Source organism: Centroberyx gerrardi, chromosome 7 (genome assembly GCF_048128805.1).
Source record: "Centroberyx gerrardi isolate f3 chromosome 7, fCenGer3.hap1.cur.20231027, whole genome shotgun sequence".
NCBI classification, from domain to species: Eukaryota; Metazoa; Chordata; class Actinopteri; order Beryciformes; family Berycidae; genus Centroberyx; species Centroberyx gerrardi.
In genome coordinates this window covers 28,905,638-28,928,714 of record NC_136003.1, presented here as the reverse complement: position 1 = coordinate 28,928,714, position 23,077 = coordinate 28,905,638, and the positions used below count along the sequence as shown (strand labels likewise).

The window sequence follows — 23,077 nt, the reverse complement described above, 5'->3', positions numbered from 1 at the left end:
CGTGCCTGGCTGGCTGCCTCGTTTCTATTGGGCACACGCGGACATTCGTCCCAGCGCGCTGCGTTCACAACACTTCCAAAAAAAAGTTTTTTAAGTTGCTGCCCAGCGGGACATTATACGTATATATGTCTCTCTCTGACAAAATAAATCAAAGTGATGCGTACGCGGCGGGATAAAAGAAAAGTAAGGAACTCAATGTAGCCTAATGTAGTCTGCAGTCACATAGCGACACCTGTCCGTCGGCGATAACAGTCCCCGGTAAACCGGACCAATTATAGGGTCGCACCGTTATTTGTGGGTCATTATTTTTTATTTGCATCGCGCTATTTGCATTGCCTCACACGATGAACACTACTAGGTGAGTGGAAAAGCAGACAAGCTTGGGCAATTTTTGAGAGAATTGACCCCCAGCTTCCCTGAGCTTTCCCGAATGTTCAAGCGGACCATGTGCCTTTTTGGGAGCACATACTTGTGCGAAAAGCTCTTCTCCACCTTGAACTTCAATAAGTCCAAGTACAGGTCCAGACTTACTGATAATCATCTTCAAGCCATACTGAGGGTCTCAACTGCTTCCTACCTCAAGCCAAATGTGGCTCAGCTATGCGAGAGGAAGCGCTGCCAGGTCTCTAGCAGCAAGGAGTAGGCAAGAGAAGCCATGTTCAGAAGAACAGTTCATGTTCTTCAATGTTCCATTCATGTTCAGGACAATTCATATTCAGAAGAACCCATTGAGGTTAAAGAACTGTTAATAAAGACGTTTAAATCTTATTTTGTGTTAAAAAATAAAAATAAAGACATTTGAGAAGATTGGAATTTTTTTAACAAAGCTTTTCTTGTGGAATACCTGATGCGGCCCAGCCTCACCCAGACTCTGCCTCCAGCGGCCCCCAGGTAAATTGAGTTTGAGACCCCTGCTCTACAATGAGTTTCATGTATTTGGACAGGAATACACTGGGATTTTTCATAAATTTAGTATTTGGTTAACCTCTACAGTGAGTTTCATGAGTATTTGGACAGGAATACACTGGGATTTTGGCTCCATACTCTTTTTTTTAATCCACTGACCATCAGATTCTGACATCTGTAATCACCAGCTCCGATTATAAAGTTTGTAACATATTCGTACGGTTGAAGATTATACTTGATGAAGTTATTATTTTTCGTATGTAGTCAAAATGCTAGCAGTGGAATGAGAAACACCCATATAAACCCCTCACACTGCATATCTTATTATCAGGAGCTTATTACAGGATCAATGTTTCTGCAGTTCAGTCCCTGCCTGGGAATTCAGCGGCAGCTAATCTCTGATCTAAATGATTCAGTTTGTAGCTTGGAGTCGGCTAAATGAATGCAGGTAAACACGGGTTTTAACTGTTAGACCGGCTCTTAAAAGCATCATGATTCTGCTCTAGACTGACTTCAGCAGTTTCAATAATTTAGTTAGAGTTCAACAGGGAAACCGAGAGCTGGAGTGTTTTGAGGCTGGTTGGATAACATTTATTTATTTATGATCATTTAGCGGACCATGTATTCTACACCAGGGTTTGACTGATGGATGGATTTTTGAAGGCTGATACTGATACTTTTGGACTGAAGCTGCCGATAGCTGATATTTTGTGCCAATATTCAGTATCTTTAAATTGGACCATTTTAATGCCATAAATTCCCTTGGTCACTTGCTGGGATGACAGGTGTTTTGAATTGGCTTTGCAGTGACTTGTTCTGCAACCCTCATTTTGCTCTGTTCACTTGTTGCCTGTTTATGCCTTGAAGAAAGTCTCCTGACCGAAAGCTCGCAATAAATGATTTTTGCATAGATTTTGAGTGTGCGGATGCCTTTTTCTATTCCCCCACTCCGGCATCTCAACCAAGTGAGCGGTGTGTTTTCTTCAGTTTGACAATGCCACAGTGGAAAAGCCCCTGAAACAGCATTTTGACCATCATGAGACACTAAAACTCTCCATTGAAACCCAAGATGATGACTTTCTGATTTCCAATGTTTACCCTAATCAATACTGCTTCAGAGTATGCTGGAAACCGAATTGTCCTAAGATAAGATTTCAAGACTGTGTTGATCTTTATCCCAAAACCACGACAGGAACTGAGTGACGGTGTGGGACATCCCGTGTGAACTGGCAGCCGGACGGACTTTGGGACTCACATTTTGACGTAGGGGTCGGAGAAGCCGTTGACGTCCATGGCTGCCAGGTGGGCGCAGCGCTTCACCCCGACACACAGCCCCCCGCTGCGCCGGCCTTCCCCCCCTCCTCCTCCTCCTCCTCCTCCTCCTCCCTCTCCTTCTCCATCCTCCATGCTGACCGGAGGCAAGAACTGCAGGGAGAGAAGAAGACGGCCTCTCTCCTCCAGGCTGTGCAGCTGCTCGTTCTCCCACTGTGGAGCAACGCAGCGTAGTTTAGTTCACAGGAGTAAAAGGCAGCAGCAAACATGTTGTCCCCACGGAGGACAAAAGGGTGGAATAAAAGGTTAGGTTGGGGTACAAAAAAAAAACAAACTCTGGGGCGGTTACAGCTCATTCAGAGTTCTGACTAAGACTAAGAAAACAGAACATTACACCAGTTCTTCGGTCACTGCATTGGCTTCCAGTGTGCCACAGAATTGATTTTAAAATCCTGCTGCTTGTCTATAAAGCGCTAAATGGCTTAGCTCCAAAAATACATTTCTGACCTGCTCCTAGGATATGAGCCACCCAGACCTCTGAGGTCATCTGGGACCGGTCTGTTAGTTGTTCCCAGGGTGAAAACTAAATCAGGTGAAGCTGCTTTTAGTAATTATGCTCCCAATTACTGGAATAAACTTCCAGAAGCACTGAGATGTGCTCCCACTGTCAGCTCTTTTAAAAGTCGGCTCAAAACATTCCTTTTCTCTGTGGCCTTCTGCTAAATCATCTGTATGTAGATGTAACAGGTGTTATCTTTATTTATTTATTTTATTTATGTTTTACCTATTTTATAAAAAATTATTCATCAATTGGCGTCACAAACAGGATCCCAACAGGAGTCTAGAGGAACTCTGATGGGATCCTCAAACCTGTATTGAAAATTGAAGGATTTCTTGAAGTTTATAATTGTAATTGTTTAGATGATCTGTGTATTGTTCTACAGGAACATTTACAAGTCCTATAGGGGCTGTGGGGCCTGTTTATAGGGTGGGGTAAGACCACCGGAAAGACTCTAGGCTCCTTCGAAGAATCCTTTGAAGAATCCTTCAAGATCTCATCGAAATTGATGTCCTTTTGAGAGGAAAAATTGAGGGAGTCACTCTCAGAGAAGTTATACTGGCTGACCAGAGGTGTCACCAGTGTGAGAGTGACTGCTCAATATCTTTCTTTCTTTCGTTTAATAATTACAACAATCATTTACGTCATTTAATTTCTCTCTCTCTCTCTCTCTCTCTCTCTACCCAAATGTTTCCTGACTCTCTCTCCTGTGACCTGTCCAGTGGAGGCGAAGATGCCAAAAAATGGTCTTTAGAAAAAAAAACATTGAATTATTTTTGCATTTTTGACTTGAATTTCTGATTTATTTATTTTTAGGATAGAGAACATTGTGAGGGAGCCAACAGTTCTATCAGTCAGTAAATTTACATTGCGCTGCCGTCTTTCAGATGCATTGCCTTGTTTTTTTCCCCCTCGCTTCATCCCCATGAAATTGTTGTTGTGGAAGGTGAAATGTCAACTGTCCTTTGTGTGAGAGGGAGGGAGCAGCATGGTGACTCATCTGCAGAGCCATCAGCGCAGCGTCGTTAAACATGGAGGTTATTATGGCCACTTTATTCGACTCCTGCTTTGAGCTTCATCCTGGCAGGGAGAGGTTAACCTTTGTGTTTTCTAATGATACAACAATGTGGAATTAGGACTAATCTGTAATTTCCTGCTTTGTTTGGCATGGTATGACATTTATAAACGCCATAAATGTCTGCCAGACAAGAGGATAACCTGGCATTAACAGGTCTGCAATGCCCACTATGTCGTCTGAATGGTTTGTTTATTGATTGATGGGTTGATTGACCAAGTCAGCAGACTGTGATCCAGAATGTGGGAGGCAGAGACAGCAGGGAGCTGGACAGTAAGGCATTCAACTGTAAAGCCCTCAAAGTGTGTTTTGTGTATTTATCAGGGCCTGCTGCGTTACAACTTGTCCATCATGCAGACTGTTTCCCTTCAATCTTTCATTCTCCACAGATCGGTCTGAGACTGTCTTGGATTTGTGCTTAGGATCAATAGTTAATCAATGCTATTTGTAAGACACGCAGGTTTCTAACGTGTAAAAATGCGTCCCGGAACTGGTGGAAGGAAAAGTTGGTGAAATGTGGAAGTGAGAAGCTGCAGTCAGAGAGGGAGAAAAAACTTGGAAATGAAGGCTAATGCAAATTAAGCTGACATTTCTATAAGGCAAGAGTATTCATCATCTTCAACATCATCATCATCACCATCTTCTTCTTCTTCTTCCTAGTTATTATGATTGGAATGGCTCTGATTACAACGGGCCTGATAACACATGATCATTCTGGGATCGCAGGAATATTTTGTAATATTTATTGTGGTTCTAACCTCATAAGTATTTGGTTGCTTATAATGCTGACTATTTAAGAATTTAAGTTTCCTCCCTGTTTTTTCTCATTATCTTCTTTTCGTTGTAATTATGGGCTGTGCCATGTTTTAAACCCTCCGTTTGCTCTATCCTCATTTATATCCGAGCCACTGCTAGATCCTATTCTTTGCTGCTGTAACGGCTCAATTTCCCCACAGGAATCATTAAAACTGCTCGGCATAGGGAGAGTCTGGATCAACCCAGAGGCGATCTGTCTCAAACCAAACACAAGAATTGGTCTCTTCCCTCGCATTCCCTCTGAACAAAAATAACTCACCATTGACCACATATTCAGGTCAGTCAGTCAGTCAGTCAGTCAGTCAGGTAACGCTTATAGTGAGATGTCGCTTCGTGAGATGGCGTCTTTGACTAAGAGATGACCTCTCGTCTATGGGCTAAATGCCACATTCAGTCCCATACACTGATGATGCCATATTGAATCCCACACAGAGCCACACTCTTCCTCGTCAATTTACAGACATCCATGCAAACCTTAACGGTAGATCACGTTATTACCTGTGGTATGTGACGTTGGTGGACTAGGTCATTTAACCGATAAACGTGTCGCACTAGCCGAGCATTGCTCCCACACCGAGCCCCACTCTCTGTCGTTAATTTACACACATCCACGTCTTCCGTTGCCCTGTAAACTTTAACGTTAGGTAACGTTATTACCTGTGGTATTTAAGTGACGTTAGTGGAATTATTTAACCGATAACCGTGTCGTAATGCTTCAGTGCATTGAAGTGAATTGAACACACACACAATCACCAACACTCAAACTGCAAGTCACAGAGATCTTAGTTAAAGAAAAGATCACCCACACGGTTCTCAGAGCGCCTGAAACGAACTTCTGAAAGCCCTGAACCTTCATGGTTTATCAGAACATTACAATACGTGGGAGGTGAGAGAAGAGAAGGCTTGTTTTTAACAGCATTTAAATAGCAAAACCACACAAACAATTGATAGACTAGTTACACAGACACTACTGACTGTAGTAGAACTTACAAATCTTTACAGAAATGAAACTATACAGGCTGCACATTATTTTAGATATCATTGTTGATATCTTTTATTGGGGGAAAATACAAGGGTTTGTGGGAATTTGGGGGATATAAGGGGGTGGTTGGAAATGGATGTAGGAGGGTTGGGTATTTGTGTGTGTGTGTGAACACAGGTGTTAATGTGCTCAGGTTGTTCACATGAAGAATTTGAGGAATTTGTTGGAGTCTTAGTTGGAAGTTGACTCCATTTTCTCCTCCTTGTTCTTCTTCTCCTTGCGGGTTGGAGTTAGGGCATCGATGAGCCTTCGAAGCCAGCTACGCTTCTTCTTCTTCTTCTTCTTCTCACCGATGTCCCGCTCCAGATGAGCAATCTTGTCCATCATGAAGCTTTCCTTCTCGACCCACTCTCGCTCCTTCTCCTCCAGGGCCTGCTGGGTGTCATTTTTGGCCCTGAGGAGACCGGCCTTTTCCTCTTGCCACTGGAGGAGGCAGCTCTCCTGCTCCTGCTGAGCCTGCTGGGAGGCCAGGAACTTCTCCAGAGCCTTCTGGGCCTCCTCTTTCTCTTTTTGGAGAGTTTCCTGAAGCTCCGCTGCTTTAAAGAAAGCCTCCTTCTGTGTGATGTCCTGCTCCATAATTTGAAGCTCCAGGTTGAGGATGGCTGCCTGGCTTTTGTTTTCAGCCAGAGTGTTGAGGCTCTTCTCTCGTTGGAGCTCCTCTCTCAGCTCCTCTATTTTAGAGTGCAGAGCCTCCTTCTCCTTCTCAATGGCCTGGATCTTAATGGCCCGCTGCTCTGCATCTTTTTGGCCTTTCTGCAGCTGGAGCTGGAGCTCTGGGATATTTTTCGCTGCAGACCTCTGGCAGAGGACTCCTTTCTCCACTTCAAAGGCCTGGATCTTGAGGGCCTGCTGCTTGGCATCATTTTGAGCTTTCTGCAGCTGGAGCTGGACCTCAGGAATATTTTCCTCAGCAGTCTGGGCATACCAGGTCTTCCTCTCAGCTGCAGGGGCATTGTCCTGGATGACTTGCTGCAGAACCGTCATCTGGACCTTCTGCATCCGGCCATTGAGTTGAATGATTTCCTCTGCAGCCCGGGCAGACTGGGTCTGCTGGCAGAGGGCATTCTTCTCCATCTCAGCAGCATTATGTTTGATGGCCTTCTGAAGAAGATTCATCTGCTTCTCCTGCACCTCCAGACTGAGCTTTAGAATATTTTCCTCCAAAGCTTTGGTCTCCTGGCCTGGACTGACCCTACGGGCCTCAAGCTGGAGGGTCTGCTGGTCTACATCATGCTGCACTTTCTGCAGCTGTAGCAGGATCTCTGGCAGAGCATTCTCTGCAGCCTGGGTCTGCTGACCAACAGGCTTCTTCTCCGAGGCAGAGGCATCAGCATTGATGGCCTGCTGGTTCTTCTGGGCCGGGGCCTGTTCCTGGACCTGTTCCTGGATCCGGTTCCGGCCCTGGCCAGAAGAGTCCAGGTCCAGAGGCAGCCTGATATCGTCTTCTGCCTCCATTATCTTCCGACAATCCTGGCTGCTCCATTTCTTCTGGACCTGGGTGTGTTTCTGGTTCTGGACAGAAAAGTCCAGTTCCAGCCTTCTCCATTTCTTCTGGACCTGGGTGTGTTTCTGGTTCTGGACAGAAAAGTCCAGTTCCAGCCTTCTCCATTTCTTCTGGACCTGGGTGTGTTTCTGGTTCTGGACAGAAGAGTCCAGTTCCAGCCTTCTCCCTTTCTTTCCCTGTCTCTTGTTCCTCTTCTTCCCTTGGAGCTGGACCGGGACAGGCTCAGTCTGCCTCTCAGCAGGGGGCTCCAGGCAGGCTGCCTGCTCTGCAGTGCCTACCTGGGCCTCCTCCGGCTCCGTGTTCCGCGGGAGCAACATGTACTTGTTCCCCTTGTCTCTCTTTCTCTCTCTGGGTGTCGCCTCCATCGTGCCAAAGTATGAAATGCCTCTGTGGGCCTCTGCACGCTCTTTTATACGTGTGATGATGCTGCCCTCGTTGTGACATCACAATGAGATTCCAAGTTCCCATTGGCTGATAGGCCGGCAGAGATGCTGCATGTTTACATTTGAATTTTTAATAAGGCTAGCTTCAGTTGAGTGAAAAAAGTATATTTTCTGGGTTTAAATAATCTGTACAAGAAGTGTAATGTGATTTAAAGATTCTAGTTAGTAGTGAGTGTTTGGAAAGAGTATTTTGGTTCTTCTGAATTTGTTGGAGACTGAAGTTGGTACGGCTCAGAAAGAGTTTAGCTGCATGTTAATTTGGTGAGTGATTATTTTGATGCACTTAACATCACACCAGTGTAATAGCACTCAACAATTAATAAGAAAAATGGATTTAAGGTGTATTTTGGAGAGTACGTTTTTGGCAGGTCAGGATAAAATGGATTGTTTATGTTTTAAGGCCAATTTGAATGTTAATGTTGAGAATGTATTATGTGATCAAGTTCAGGTAATTGTGTGTGTGTGTGTGTGTGTGTGTGTGTGTGTGTGTGTGTGATATTAAGTGTAGTATAAAGGTTTAAAGGGAAATGTATGTCTATATGTTTTTGATGCTGAAATATATTTTTGTGTCAGAATAAAGCTGAGCAGAGCTGTTCACACTCATCACTTCAGTGTGTGTTTCTGTTCCAGACTGTGAAGCATCTTGCTGCTGAAGCCGCTCACATTATCAACAGCACATCCAGAGAAAATGTAGTTCCAGTGTCTAATTACATTTCAAATTCATGCCATCTACGTGTATGTAAATATCTGGCAAATTTCAGTATATTTTCAAGCATTTCTCTAATATATATTCTGAAATATACAGTATGTGAAATGTATTTTTTGCAACTTGGGATAGCTCTGATGTCACTGAACTGCATCTGATCCCAGCAAATATGAGCAAACCTGAGAACTGCATCTTGACTTGGTTCTCAACCTGGGCAGTGGGAATCGGGTCACTAAATCCTAAAAAAAATCTAAGTATTTCAAATATACAAAGCCATTATGTTTATGGTTTTTGCAATAAACGCCCTTTGAATATTTGAATATTTGCTGTAGCTTCACTCCAATAGTCGGCTAATTAAAATAGCTTGACTGAGGAAAATACTGTTTGGTGTCCAGGCCTCTGTGATGCTGTGTGGGATTTAACATGTCGAACTGGTGACCTTTTATTTTTGTGAGACAAAGATTAAAAACCGCTGATGTAGACAAAAATAATAATAATAATAATCACCACACTAAGTGTTGCATATGAATTGAAAGCATCCTTAAAGGCATAAGGCAGTGGGAATGTGAGAAGGGTCACAAAATCATTCAAGCTTTCTAATCTATTCTAATTTTATTCTACTGCTGCACTAATTGCAGTGTTGGAAAAAGTACTCAGGATTTCGCTGAGTTTTTTTGTGATTATTGCGGCCAAAAATGCTTGATTTTGCAGCGGCTTTTCTCAAAAATTGCGATACAATTTGCAAGGTTTTATGTGCTCTTTTTGCAGTAAAATTGCGGGAATTGGGAAAAATTGCAAGCAAAGAAATATTTTTTTATTTTTTCTCTCTCTCTCACACTCTCTCTCTCTCTCTCTCTCACACACACACACACACACACAGCCTCCCCCTATTCTCTCCAACTCTCCGTTTAAGCTATTAACTCTTCCAAGAGCTTGAATTTTGCACTCACCTCGATACTTGCAGCACTCGTTTTGTTTTGTTTTGCACGGTCTATGGCAGTAATTTTTGTTGGCAGGTGAGTTTTGTTCATCTTCCACCTGAATGCACGCTGCGATGACGTAAGTTACCACGACACGAAATGCGACAATTGGTCCAAATCACAAGCGGTCTGTTGATTTGGCCATTTCATGCGGAAAAGTTGCGGCAATTTTGCAAAACTGCAAGCTCTCGCAAATATTGCGGAAATTTCTTGAATTTGCGTTAATTATTGCGATCGCAAAATCGCAAGTTCCTGGAGGGACTGTTAAGAAAAAGTATAGATGTTTTTATTGGGAAGGTTTTGAATCTGTTCATGTGCACATCGGTTGGTAAAGCCAGGAAAATGGCACAGGACGTGGCTGTGCTTTGTGCCTTGTGCTTTTGACCTGTCTGAGCAGGCGGGCGATGTAAGTGCAAATCCTTGACACCAAAACTGCACTGCGCTGCTTGATCGCTGCTGACACGCGCTGCTGCAGCTCTCATCCCACTTAGCCACAGTCAAGTTCACAGCGAGTCACCAAAATACCAAACAGGCACAGGCGAGAGAGAAAGCCCTCCATCTGCCACGCGCCGCCACGAAAATAGAGCCCTAAGACTACATTTCCCATAAACCCTGTAAAGCAAAAATCCAACCAGGTGGCTGACAATGTAAAATGCAGTGTAGAGGCCGGTAAAGGCTGATAGTCTTCTCAGTGATGGTCTCATTTGTTTATGGTAATTATACTGATGTCTCAAAATGAATGTGGTAATGATTTATTTATGTTAAAATGCGTCATGTAGCCCCTTTAAAAGGAGAGGGTCACTTTCTCACAAGTTGCAGTGTGGGAATTGGGAATTGGGAATTTAACCGCTAGTTTTGCTGAACCTTGAATTGACAAACGACAGGGACAGCAATTACTTTTGATAACTGACTGATTAAAAATAATAATATACTTCAATATTTCATATCTAAGGCCCAAGCACTGGCGCCCAGCTGCTTTTGTGCTTTTGCTTCAGGCACTTCAAGCTGAAAATATTCCAACATTTCATGAAAAGCGCTGCGCTCCTCAGTGTCACTCTAATAGGTGAGGATGCTCATGGGTAATAAAGCCACGGTCAGCACTTTCTCCACAGAGAAAGCACCTTGCCAGCACTTTTCTTGAAAAAGAAGCTTTATGGACACGGTGCCTTCCTGGTTATTTTGGTATTTGTTGTCAGATTCGTCATACCCTCCATCCCTGGAATTGAACTTGGACTTGAAACCGCTTTTCCTCAAAAAGTAGGTTGTTGGAGTCGGTTACCAAAAAACTTCTCTTGCATAATATCCTTGAAGCTGTAAAGTAGTGAAAGAAGAGACAGACGGGAAAGTGATACATGCTGTCAGTGGTGTAGGAACAGATCCATACCTTGCAAATCTCCTCCTGTATGATGGACTAGATTAAAATGACACAATATTACTTTATGATCCTTTGAATTTCAGTCAGATTTTCAGAAATTCCTTGCATTTGCAGAAAGCAGATATTTCATAGTATGTGCTGCTGTAAAGGTCAAGGAGAAGGCTGAGTAATTACTTCAGGAACTACAGAATTGCTGTTTAACAGGAAATATCTTGTTTGTTGTATTTGTGTCACTCTAAATTTGTGTTTTGATTTTCGGGCCAATTATGTTTTGTAACTCGTTCTAAATTAAAATAATAAAATAAAAAATAAAAATAAAATAAAATAAAATAATAAAAATACAAAAATAGTGTGATTTATTTGATAAAAGACTTTGTGTAGTGTATTCCATCTCTGCATGCTTAGGCTGTAAATTTACTTTTATTTCCCGAGCTATTGAATTGATTGAACCCCAATGTGTTTGGTTAATTGATTAAAGCAAGAATGCAAATTAAGCTTAGAAGGCTTTTTTCCTACATTCATGGCTGAGAATCTCCGACTGTGTGAGATGAGAGACTTTTATTTTGAAGGCAACGGGGAGGCAAAGCAGAAGTAAAGAATGTTATTGATGGGGAAAATGGAAGATTTTGTAGTCCAGTGTCCAAAGGCTAATGTGTGGTTGGACCAATCATGGGCTTGAAGCAGGAGAGAGTTACATAAACCAATCATGTCTGGTGGGAGGAGTTTCAGATGAAGGTGGGTTGAGTTGAGTCTTTTGTGGGAACGCAGTGGTGAGATGCATCTTTCACACAAGTTTTGTTTCAGTTCCAAATCCCGTCAGCGGCGTCTTGAGATATCGCACGTGACACAGGGAACAAACAAACAAAAGAACGGACGACGTAGCGCCTCCCCATGGGCCAGTCAGTGTCATTTTGAAAATACTGGAACATACTGGTAGGACGTATCATTCCCCCAAGTTTTATCAACATCCGATCTGTGGTGTCTGAGATGCTGCATGTGACAGAGGAACCAACGAACAGATGGACGGAGACCGATCCACAGTCCCCCGGCCCCGATTTCATCCCCCCACACATCAGAACAGAGCACGACAAAAAGACACGATCCACTTTGCATGTGAGGCATACAAACCAGAAACCAGCTTTAAACCCCGACTGTTAATGAAGCACAACAGAACGATTCAGCATTAGTAATGGAAACCGGGGAAAAAGGGGAATCAAAGCAGAGGTCGGCGGGAGAGAGCTGGTAATCCATCATCCACTTTCTGCTTTAGTTAGGGGGAAAAGGAGGGGGCATGACTGCAAACAGAGTGTCAGGCAAGATTGGATAGTGTTGGTGTAATGTCAGTATAATACTGCCTCAACTGAAAATAGACCTGCACTAGGGGGAGAGAACAGTGCCTTTTTAATACAGGTATAATGTGGTGATTTCATATGACAGGCAATGAGACAGTATTGAGACAATTATGACAGTATTTTCATGAGAATTAGGATCCAATCACCAGCATCCCATAGTTCACACTGAGCTCAATAGCAACAGATGGGGGAGAGAAAGGCATAATTTGACCAAAAGGACAGACACACTAACAGTGGTGTTCATTAAATGGTGAAGGCGGCAAAACAAATTAGCGTTTCATCTCATCACAGGCCTTTGATTTGATCACTGTCATCCATCCATCAATTGCTCCCACTCCCTCCGCTGTGCCCTGTGCCCCACACACACACGCACACACACACACACACAGAGCGGAGGATGAGAAGATCGATAGCATAATCCTCCCGTCTCGATCTTTGTCCGCTGAGCGCAGGCTCGCCCACTCTCTCCCTCCTACTGTTCGGCTTCCACTGTGTCTTCCTATCTCCATTAGGCTCGCTCCTCCACAAACTCACACTATCACGCTGCACACACACGCACGCACGCACACACACACACACACACACCAATCCTCATTACAGCCAATACTACGCCGACAGTCTGAGCACAGAGTTTACCACTCGGCCTTTACTCTCTTCTCACTTTGAATTTTTTTTTTTTCCTATCAGCTCTTCCTCTTTCAAACTGAGACCCTTGATTCTCGCTCAAAAATAGATGTGGTGTCCGTTGAGTGAAAAAGGGTTAGTTTTAAGCTTTGGGTATGTGTAAAAGAAAAATTAAGGTATGGAAAAGGATGAGGACATGCCCTACATTTCATTATGGTAGCTGGTAATCAGTGCTCACCAGTGCTGTTGACACGCAGCCCTGTAACGGCCCAAAGAGCCCACGTCCCAGCACGCATCCCTCATAACAAAACTGCAGCTGAGAAACGACGCTCAAAAAATAAGCAAATCGATGGACTTTATAGCAGGAGTCAGAAGAGCTTGGCAGGATTTCTATTCCACCCACCATCAATTGGTGAAAACAGGCACTTTGTGGATGAACCCTCCACTGAGTAAGATTTCAGATCGGCTGTGGCAGCGGCTTTTTTACAAAGTCCGCCTCTCTGACTCAAATGAAATCACCCATCAGCCCAGTCATATATATATATATATCTGCTTCTAGCCCACACTTCTCAAACATGTTAGCGGAGCTCGCACCTGGCAGGGGAAATGTCAGCAGGCCGGCGGTTCATCTATTCCAGGAGAGCGTCCGGCAGACAGACAGACAGACAGACAGAGAGACAGACAGACAGACAGACAGAGAGACAGACAGAGAGACAGAGAGACAGACAGAGAGACAGAGAGACAGACAGACAGACAGACAGACAGAGAGACAGACAGACAGACAGACAGACAGACAGACAGACAGACAGACAGACAGACAGACAGACAGAGAGACAGACAGAGAGACAGAGAGACAGATAGAGAGACAGAGAGACAGACAGACAGACAGACAGACAGACAGACAGACAGAGAGACAGACAGACAGAGAGACAGACAGAGAGACAGAGAGACAGACAGAGAGACAGAGAGACAGACAGACAGACAGACAGACAGACAGACAGACAGACAGACAGAGAGACAGACAGACAGACAGACAGACAGACAGACAGACAGACCGACAGAGAGACAGACAGACAGACAGAGAGACAGAGAGACAGACAGACAGACAGAGAGACAGACAGACAGACAGACAGACAGACCGACAGACAGACAGACAGACCGACAGACAGACAGACAGACCGACAGACAGACAGCTTCTACATCACAGTGGGAAATCTCTCCCGTCTCTGGCCGGGACATCAGAAGTGAGTTTGCGAAGGCCTGAGCTCCGAGGGACAGAGGTTTTCTGCTGCCTACATCCAGATCATTGGTTTAACTGACAGCTGGCCTCGCAGTCCTGCCTGGGTTTGAAGTCTGCTTACTGCTGGATGAAGCCAAGCGGCACAGATCTACTTGAAGACCACGGCACACTTTATATAGAATGTGTTGCATGAAAGGAATACAGAGAGGTTTTGGGAGAGATTGTCCCGTTGGTCAGCTTACTTGTTAAGTGGTGAGAATATAGACGCCAAAATCATCCATGTGTCCCCGGTAGATAGTAGGCTCCATGCTAATGCTTTCCACTTAAATAAACATGTGCAAAATCTAACTTAAATCACATGTAAAGACCTGTTGAATTAGGGTTTGATTGATGTGAGTTTCTGGCCAATACCAATATTTTTTTGGATTGAGGCTGCTGATAGATGATATTTTGTGCTGATATTTAGCTAAAAAAAATCATGTTTCCCCCAGATTTAAATTCTTGTCAGGGTGGAAAAGCCTCTGAAACAGCATTTAGATCATGGGACACCACCACTACTACTAATAATAATAATAATCAACATTCTGCATACATACTTGTGTGGAATCTGATCAAAGTGTCTCATTAGAATCAATTCAGTTTAAGGGCTTACCATAGACAACCAGTGTAGTATTGAACAATTCTACAGTAAATATATAATCAAACAAACTGCATCCGTCATATCATAGGTGGACGACACTGACTGGATGATTTTTGACATTAAATAAAAAGCCAATATCTGCAAACTGATAGTAGTAGCACTAAAATATTCAACTAACTCATTTTTGACAAAAAAAATGGATCAAAGATGGAAGCACATTATAATTCCACAGTCACAAACGGTAGAAACATGGACACCGTTCTGCCTCACTGGTGAGTTGATTGACAGCTGAACTGTGTTTGTTTTCAGGTTTGCATTTTACAGCCGACTGTGGCTCAGTGGCTCTTTTCAGCCCGAGCTGCGGACGTAAACAAACATGTGAATCTAAGTTGTTAATTAAAGTTCTTGTGTTTGCAGACCAATTGTCTGCAAACACAAGGGAGGGATTTCACCCACCTCTCTTCCTCTGCCTCTCCAGTTCAGTTTCTATTGCAGTTTAACGAGCATTCATTTATTGGCATGAACATCAAAAAACAATATTGCCAAAGCAATGACGTTGAAACAATGTGTAAATCAAAGAAGTTAATCAACCTTTAAACAGATCCTTGATTAAATCCTAAGTGACTTTGAGCGATCTGTTTCTCACAAATTATGAAATGCCTTCCCGCCTGCCTCAACAACAATAATAATAATAATAAAAATAATAATGATGAACAGTAATAATCATTATTTCTATAGTGCTTTTCAAAACTGAGTTCACAAAGCTGCTTTACAGATTAAAAAAACAGCAAAGGAATTAAATAACAAAGCAATAGAGGAATAAGAGCATAAAAGGAAAGGAGAATAAAAACAAGGAGATAAAACAATTCAGAGCATCAATAAATTAATGAATAAAAATTGGATATATAAATAAAACATCACAAAAAAGTCATTTAGTCTCATATTCAGCCTCAAATCTTATTTTTCTTAAACCGAGAGAAACATTCTGCAGTGAGGAGAGATAACTCTGCACTGCTGTCAAGAAAATTGCACTACAAAATTCTTGAAACAAGTTGATTTGCATTGGAAACAAGTGAAATTATCGAACCCCACTGGCAGATTTTTTCACTTATTTTAAGAAAACTCTGATTTTAGGACACAATAGTAGACTAAATGACTTGTTAAGATGGAGATTTTTTGCAGTGCAGCGGGGGCCAGACCCATATGTGCCCTAGAAATAAACTGCAAAATATTAAAATCAATCCAAAATCTCACAGGCAGCCAATGCAGAGAGTATAATATTGGAGTGATGTGTTCTCTTTTATTGGTTCTAGTAAGAATGCAGCATTTTGAATAAGTTGTATTCGGTCGATTGATTTCTTTGGGAGGCCGGAGAAAAGAGAGAAAACAGCATTGCAGCAGTCTAAGTGGCAAGAAATAACTATGTTTTTAGAGGGAAAACTGAGCGAAAATGACAATGTACCTGCCCACCATCCCAAGCGATATATTTATACAAATCATCCGGTGGCCAGGAATACACACACACACACACACACACACAAACAGAGCCATTAGCTAGCTTGTAGAGAGTTTCCCTGTGGAGACGGGTGAGGTGTAGTTTAGTGAGTGGAAGTGACAGGCTAATAACAGAATATCCAATCCTGTCCTGAGGTGTGGAGAGATAACTTCACTGCATGCAACAGCCTGTTATGGTGTGTGCCACTCTGATTCTCTATAGCAACATGGACGCCCCTTGAAGGGGGTCCAGGGGTCCCCCAGCAAAATGAGGAATAGTTTAATTTAACAACGGTTTAATTCACTGGAAATGATCCCAATTAGAGAATGCGTAATAATGACTATTCAGATAATAAGTTTCACTCCCAACAATATTATCTCCCCATATGAAGTATACACAGTTCTACAATGCAATACTGTATCAACTACAACTAATCCCTGGTGCTGAATATGATTAAATGGGGGTCAGTGGCCTATATTGTATATTTGGGGGTCAATGGAATAAAAACCTTTGAGAACCCCCAGTGTATAGAAGTAAACTCACACATCTGGCTGTGACTTACATCTGGACACAGACACAGAATGTATGTCACCTATCTACAGTAGCCTGTTTGTTCCAGTTCAACAAAGGGAATGGTGGGTGGCTCACATTTCACACCCAAACAAGGTTAACGGCCCCTTAAAGGACTACACCGGCTTTTTGGGGAGTTTGGCCCATTTATCACTTTGCCCAGTAGCCTATGTGACAAGAGAATAATTGGCACCAAAATCATCTCTGTGTCTCCGGTAGATAGCGCTGTCCGTGGGGAGCATGCTAACGCTTTAGCATACAATATGTTAAGTAATTGTAGTCGACTAGCATTATCCTAAAGCTGGATAGTTAGTCTGTTTTAATGACTGTCGTCTAAACCTGCAACGCTTGTTTAGCTCAGAAAGTGTCTCTCTCCGCGTGACTTCAACTTGTTTTGTTGACACCGGAAGTGAGTGATGTTTAGCTAGTTTTTTCTCTGTTGATTTGTAATGGACTTCACTAATGATGAAGACTGAAGTTATGAATCTACAGGCCATAGAATAAAAACCAATACCAATTTTGGATTACCAAAAGGTTTACCTTCATACTTTAGATTTTGCTATACGACACTGAGCCTGTATGCTAAAGCGTTAGCATGCGCACAGAGACACAGAGATGATTCTCTCATCACATAATGGGTAAAGTGACCAATGGGACAAACTCCCAAAAGGTCGGTGTAGTCTTTTAAATCACTCCCTGCCAATCTGAGACAAAGTGGAAGCCTAAATAACACCACTGGTCTGAAAGCATGAAAAAACATTTGGGATAATTCTTAATGGAGCCCATGGGTGCTAAACGCTACTGGATTGATAATAAGCAGGTAAACACACTCGCCAGGCTCAGGTAGACCAGCCAGAAATGCAAATCGGGACCTCGAGCACCCAGGGCTTTCATATCCAGATTTAATGTGATTAAACCCCAGATGGCCATCTATCACTAGCCACACACACACACACACACACACACACATACACCTGCACACACACAATAGCCTCTAGCTATTCATCACAGCAAGTAGTTAAACATCAGGAACGTGTACAGATAGGGTCCAACCAGTCCTCGAGCGCCCACCTGATCGCCCTCCAACAGAGAGTGTACCCTTTCAGTGCTAATTAATTTTTTAAACTCAATTTACCTGTGACTTTGAGACCTTTTGAACGTTCAATATTCATGCGTTTGAAGCATTTGGTTTCAGATTTGTCACATTAAGATTGATGGGCTGTTAAATCATGTGTCCAGACTTTTAACTCGACTAACTAATCTGAGAGAAACCAAAGCTCCTTTATTCTTGGCTTTAACACTTTCAAGAATTGTATCATCTTTATTTTTTCATTTTTTATATATTTTTTTATTTTTCAAAATACATAGGTGGCATTTTGTGTCAGTGGAAGAACACACATCAAGTTGTGCAGCCTCGCCTCTCTGTTAATTGAACCCGGAGGTCAGCGGGTGACTCAGTTGCAGTATTTCACCAGTTTATACTTAATCCCACCTAAACCATAATTCACTTCAGGCTTACTGTGACCTCTAGGAATGTTGTGGAAATAAATGCCGACTGCAGGACACTTCCAACACCTTAATGCCTCAAGGCAGGTTTACAAGCTGTGGACTTGTATGTAGGCTAATGTGTTTCAGCACCTTAAAGTCGACCATGCAATTTCACCCGCTTTCACAGTTTTTGTTGCGAATCACATGACAAAAAAAAACAACTTATGGGGCGTTCTGGTGGCTCAGTGGTCTAAGGTGCGTGTCGTGAAACTGCGATGTCCTGGGTTCGAATCCGGCCCGGGACGTTTGTCTCATGTAGTTTCCCGATCTTTCCTGTCTCTCTCTACTGTGTACTGTTCAATACAGGCAAAAATGCCAAAAAATAACCATAAAAAGTGTCACATTTGATTAAAATATGAATTGGACCATTTTTATCAATTTTCACCCACCTAGAAATGCAGAAATCATTGTGCAATTGCATTGCTTCACTCAGTCCAAAATGTAGTGCGGTTACTGCCAACACATAGTGGTACAGTAGACTCAATATGTATTACAATAAATATCCTTTTTATATATATATATATATATATATACTGTATATTCAGTAATGGGCTATTAGTATGTCCAGTGTGGCATATTGTAATACTGAAGATATTGCAAAGCCCTGATTAAAAATGTTGTCGGATTCTATCTTTAACTTCATCTAAATAGCATTTCTTATAACTTGCTCATGCATTTATAAAATGAACTTTGCATGTTTCAAGCCTCATCACTCTTACACACGTGCTTACAAACCTTAATTGGGACACGAGTGAACGAGGACAACAATTAAGCTACGAACGCTCTGATTAGCACCACTGCCATTTGAATCAACCCTACTTGAGAAGACGTGTTCACTCAGCAATCATGACTGGGGAAAATAAACACACTTTAATCGTCATATTGGTTCACTGCTCTCATGCCCACACAAACCTAAAGCAGCGGCACTAGGAAATGCTACAGTACTTTGTCAAGCGTCGTCCTGGCATAGCGCTGAGAGCCTTTTCCCATCATAATCACGTTCAATATTAACAAATTTTGACATGAAGTCTTGAGTTTAGCTTATTGGACAACATTTAAGAGTATATGGTAAAACTGTACCTCAAAATTATCAAGGATAGCAAAAAGTCCTCCCACTTCCCTTTCCATAGTCTCTTCCCACTCTCTCCATTTCCATCCCTATCATTTCTATTCCCTCCAGACCAACCCATGTCACTTTGACTCCTTTGTGGGGTAAAACACCTCTGGGTGGGCTGTCTTGTTACCATCTGTCATTCAATCTCCATTCAGAGAGCCCCAAACACACACACACACACACCCCACTCACCACCAGCCGTCACTCATTGCTCTCTTTTGATAAGTTATCTCTCTTTATCCGAATGTGCTTTCTCTCTTGTCCAAATAAATGCCCTCCGACCCCGCTGTCACTTTTGATCAATCTCCTTTCTTGCCTATCCAAAAAGCTCTTACAGAGATCTTGTCACAAGGCTCTCCTCTAGTGTCGTGCACTCAGGGACAGAGAGGAAAAGGAAGGTACAAGTATGACTTATAATTGAGGGAAAAGTTTAAAGAAGACAAACCAGAGCGCAAAAGAGCAAAAAAAAAATCAGTTACGACAAAAGTGCCGTGCCCATAATCTCTCATTACATCTAGGACTTCAGGTTCAAGATTCAATCAACATTGTTTTTTTCCATTTTGCAAAAGTGTATTTGCAGATACTCTATCAGTCAAAACTCTGGACACACCTGATTGAATTTTCTATGTTTTTCATTCTCTTAAAGCCATTTTGATCTAAAGGCTTCTGCATAAACACTTGGAATTTGTTTCTTAGACAAATATAAATAGTGACGTTGATCCTATGAATGAATTTCTTTGCCTTTCCATCAAGGCAAACGGCGGCTACTTTAAAGAATCTAAAATATAACATAGTTTTGATTTGTTTAACACTTTTTTGGTCACTGCATAATTCCATTTGTGTTATTTCATAGTTTTGATGTCTTTACTATTATTCTAAAATGAAGAAAATTGTGGTGTGTCCAAACTTTTGACTGGTAGTGTAGGTCCACATTTAAAACCAAGAAAGGCACCGCAAACAGAGTGGAGAACAAACAGCTTGTTAAAGGTTCACTGTCTTCCTGGGCTCATCCCCCTGGACAGGATGCCAGTCTACTGCAGAAACTAATAAATCTATTTTAATGCTGAGTACCAAGCAGAGAGGCATCAGGATCGATCGGCCCTCAAACCACAAGGACCCTGATCTGTTCTTATGATATGATATGATTTGTGGCTACTTGGCAGTGGTGGAAAGAGTGCTAGAATGTCCTACTCAAGTACAAGTATTGTTACTTTGCTGATATTTGACTTAAGTAGAAGTAAGAGTACTGATGTAAAAATCTAATGAAGTAAACGTAGCTCATAGACGTAGATAGAGTTATGTTTTAGAAAAGAGAACGTTGTTAGCTGTGATCTTTTCCAAGTGATTCTAACAGGAGAGAGGACAGAGTTCAAACTAGATTCTTTCAATTGGAAAATTTGGAAATTACAAAATAAAGTGCAGAAACAAAGTAAAGCCAAATTTCTCTTCTCACTGTGAATGGATCCACAATTGGCCAATTCACGATTGTCCAATTTCTGTAGCTGATGGAGAGACACAAAATTTGTACTCTGTAACGGATGTGATTTAAAAAGTAGTGAAGTACAACTCTTCAGCAAAACCCAATTTAAGCACAAGTAAAATTAATGACTTCAAAAAATACTCCAAACAGTACAAGTACACAAAATATCTACTCAATCACAGTAACGTGAGTAAATGTAATTAGTTACGTCCACCCTTGCTACTCGGTGTAGCTCTGAGACAAACAACAATATGTCTGTTTTTCTAGTATTTCTTGAGCAGCTGTGCAGTCAGTCCATCTCATCTGCAGCCAAGCCCATACAGCTTAAACTACATATTTGAAACCAGCCTTTGGAGTGAGGCTGAAACGTCACCTGAAGGTCCACAGCCTCAGTGGATGTAAACAACACCCAGAAGCCCTCTCCAGACGGCATTACTATTACCAGAGCAGGTTGGTATTTATTCCCTCAGGACGCCAGGAATTTTATCCCGTCCGGAACGAACATGTCAGTGATTGGAAACAATTCCAGCTGAAATTTCCTTCTTTATTTTGAGTTAACTCCGACATCCTGGGGTCATTTTAATCCCGTCTGAATCGACATCTGGTGTTTCATGTAATTGCTCACCTGGCTTCTGGATTACAAGAGCCGTACAACAAGTGGTGGAGCTTTACAACCGTATGAAGCCACTTGAAGGGTTTTGCCTGTTTTGCCGTACCGTGGGTGTCGTTGTGTGTCCTGTCCCTGGATTACCACGGTCCCGCAGTAAATTATTTTACCGTCATGGGGTATACACGGGCAAAATCGAATTACTGTCCACTGTGCATGGGCAAAATCCAATTACTGACCTTCCCTGGTAATACTAATGCTGTCTGGAGAGGGCTGAGGTCGCTAAATAATGAGATTTGAAAACATTGCTTGTGTGAAAGCTTAATACACTTAATATGGTGCTTCAGTCTGAAGGCCTCCATTGTTTCCAGAGTGTACTTTGCAGCAGGCGCTCCACAGGGATCAATCATCGCACCCCTATCTTTTTACCTTTCAAGAGGTAGACGTTTTGAGTCCACTTGTCATCAAAAATCATTCATACTTGAAGAGATTTCCCTCCTCCCCATCCCCTCTTCTTCAACATGCAAATGTTTTTCCCTCTGTTTTTTTTTGCTCACTGGAGTGCCAGCTTGTAGAGCTTTAATTAGGGAGGCAATGACTTCACGCTTCTAACGAGCGTGAACAAAAAGGTCCTATTGAAATTCACATTAATTTCCTTAATAGCGTGCCAAGAGAATGGTGGCAAGCAATCCCCCCAAATCACCCACACCACTCCAAAAAAAAACTAAATAAATCAACAACAAAAAAGCATAAACAGGAGGCCAATTACAATTATTTACTCCACCCACCTCTTGGTCTCAGCAGTTTACAGCATCAGGGATAATTGGTCTTCTTGAGGAGTAAGGCAGTACAAGAGCTTAAGTGTTTTCCACTATGGTTTTGGATCAAATTAAGTTTCAAATCAATACACTCTGGAGGTGGATTTACTTCATTCCCAAATTCATTCATTCATAAAAGGGAAATTGTGTCATGAAAAAGGTTCTTGTACCAAATCCATAAAGAAATGATTGAGAATGAAGGCTCTTATTATTATGTGAATTATAGTTTAAATTTAGATTTTAAACTGAGCTAAGTGAAAGTGAATTAACCCCAGTATAGATAGATAGATAGATAGATAGATAGATAGATAGATAGATAGAGACTAAGGGTGAACTGTACCTCTCTTAAGTAGCAGGATATTCCTCGAAGGGCTGCACCCATGGCAGTGGGAGAGGGGAGCTGGATGGGCAAGAGACATAGGAAGAGAGAACAGAGAGAGAGAGGAGAAAGAGTGAGGATATTTTATTCTTATTTATGTTTATAGGGATTCCTGTTCAAAGCACCATACTGCAGTAAGAAGCAGCAACTGTTGTGTTGTGTATTCTCAAAGCTATGTACAGTGTGGGATGCAGATGAAAGTGTGTGTGTATGTGTGTGTGTGTGTGTGTGAAGTCTCTTAGCTCCACTGCTGTGTCTCTCGCACTCCGGTGCATCTCCCATGTGTATGCGTATATTAGGTACTTTGTGTGTGTGTGTGTGTGTGTGTGTGTGTGTGTCACAAGGATAAAAAGATGAGGAAAAGTCTCCAAAACTTGAGGATATTTTGACCGTCCTCACATCTAAAGGGGGTTAGGTTGGGGTTGGGTTTAGGGTTAAGGTTAGAGCTAGAATTAGGATTAGGATTAGGGTTAAGGTAATGCATGAGCTGGTGAGGTATAACGGAATACACACCTGTTACCTGTTCAGTGAT

General features: G+C 42.3%; 1 protein-coding gene across 1 annotated transcript in view; it reads right to left on the bottom strand.

Moving 5' to 3' along the window:
- Positions 1-23,077, bottom strand: part of doc2a (double C2-like domains, alpha) — a 108,945-nt gene that overhangs the window by 7,383 nt on the left and 78,485 nt on the right. The window contains exons 8-9 of the mRNA XM_071894630.2: positions 22,507-22,566; positions 2,162-2,391 (exon numbers count right to left, since the gene is read on the bottom strand). Of these exons, the coding sequence (XP_071750731.1) occupies positions 2,162-2,391; positions 22,507-22,566 (290 nt within the window). The remainder of the gene's footprint in view (positions 1-2,161; positions 2,392-22,506; positions 22,567-23,077) is intronic.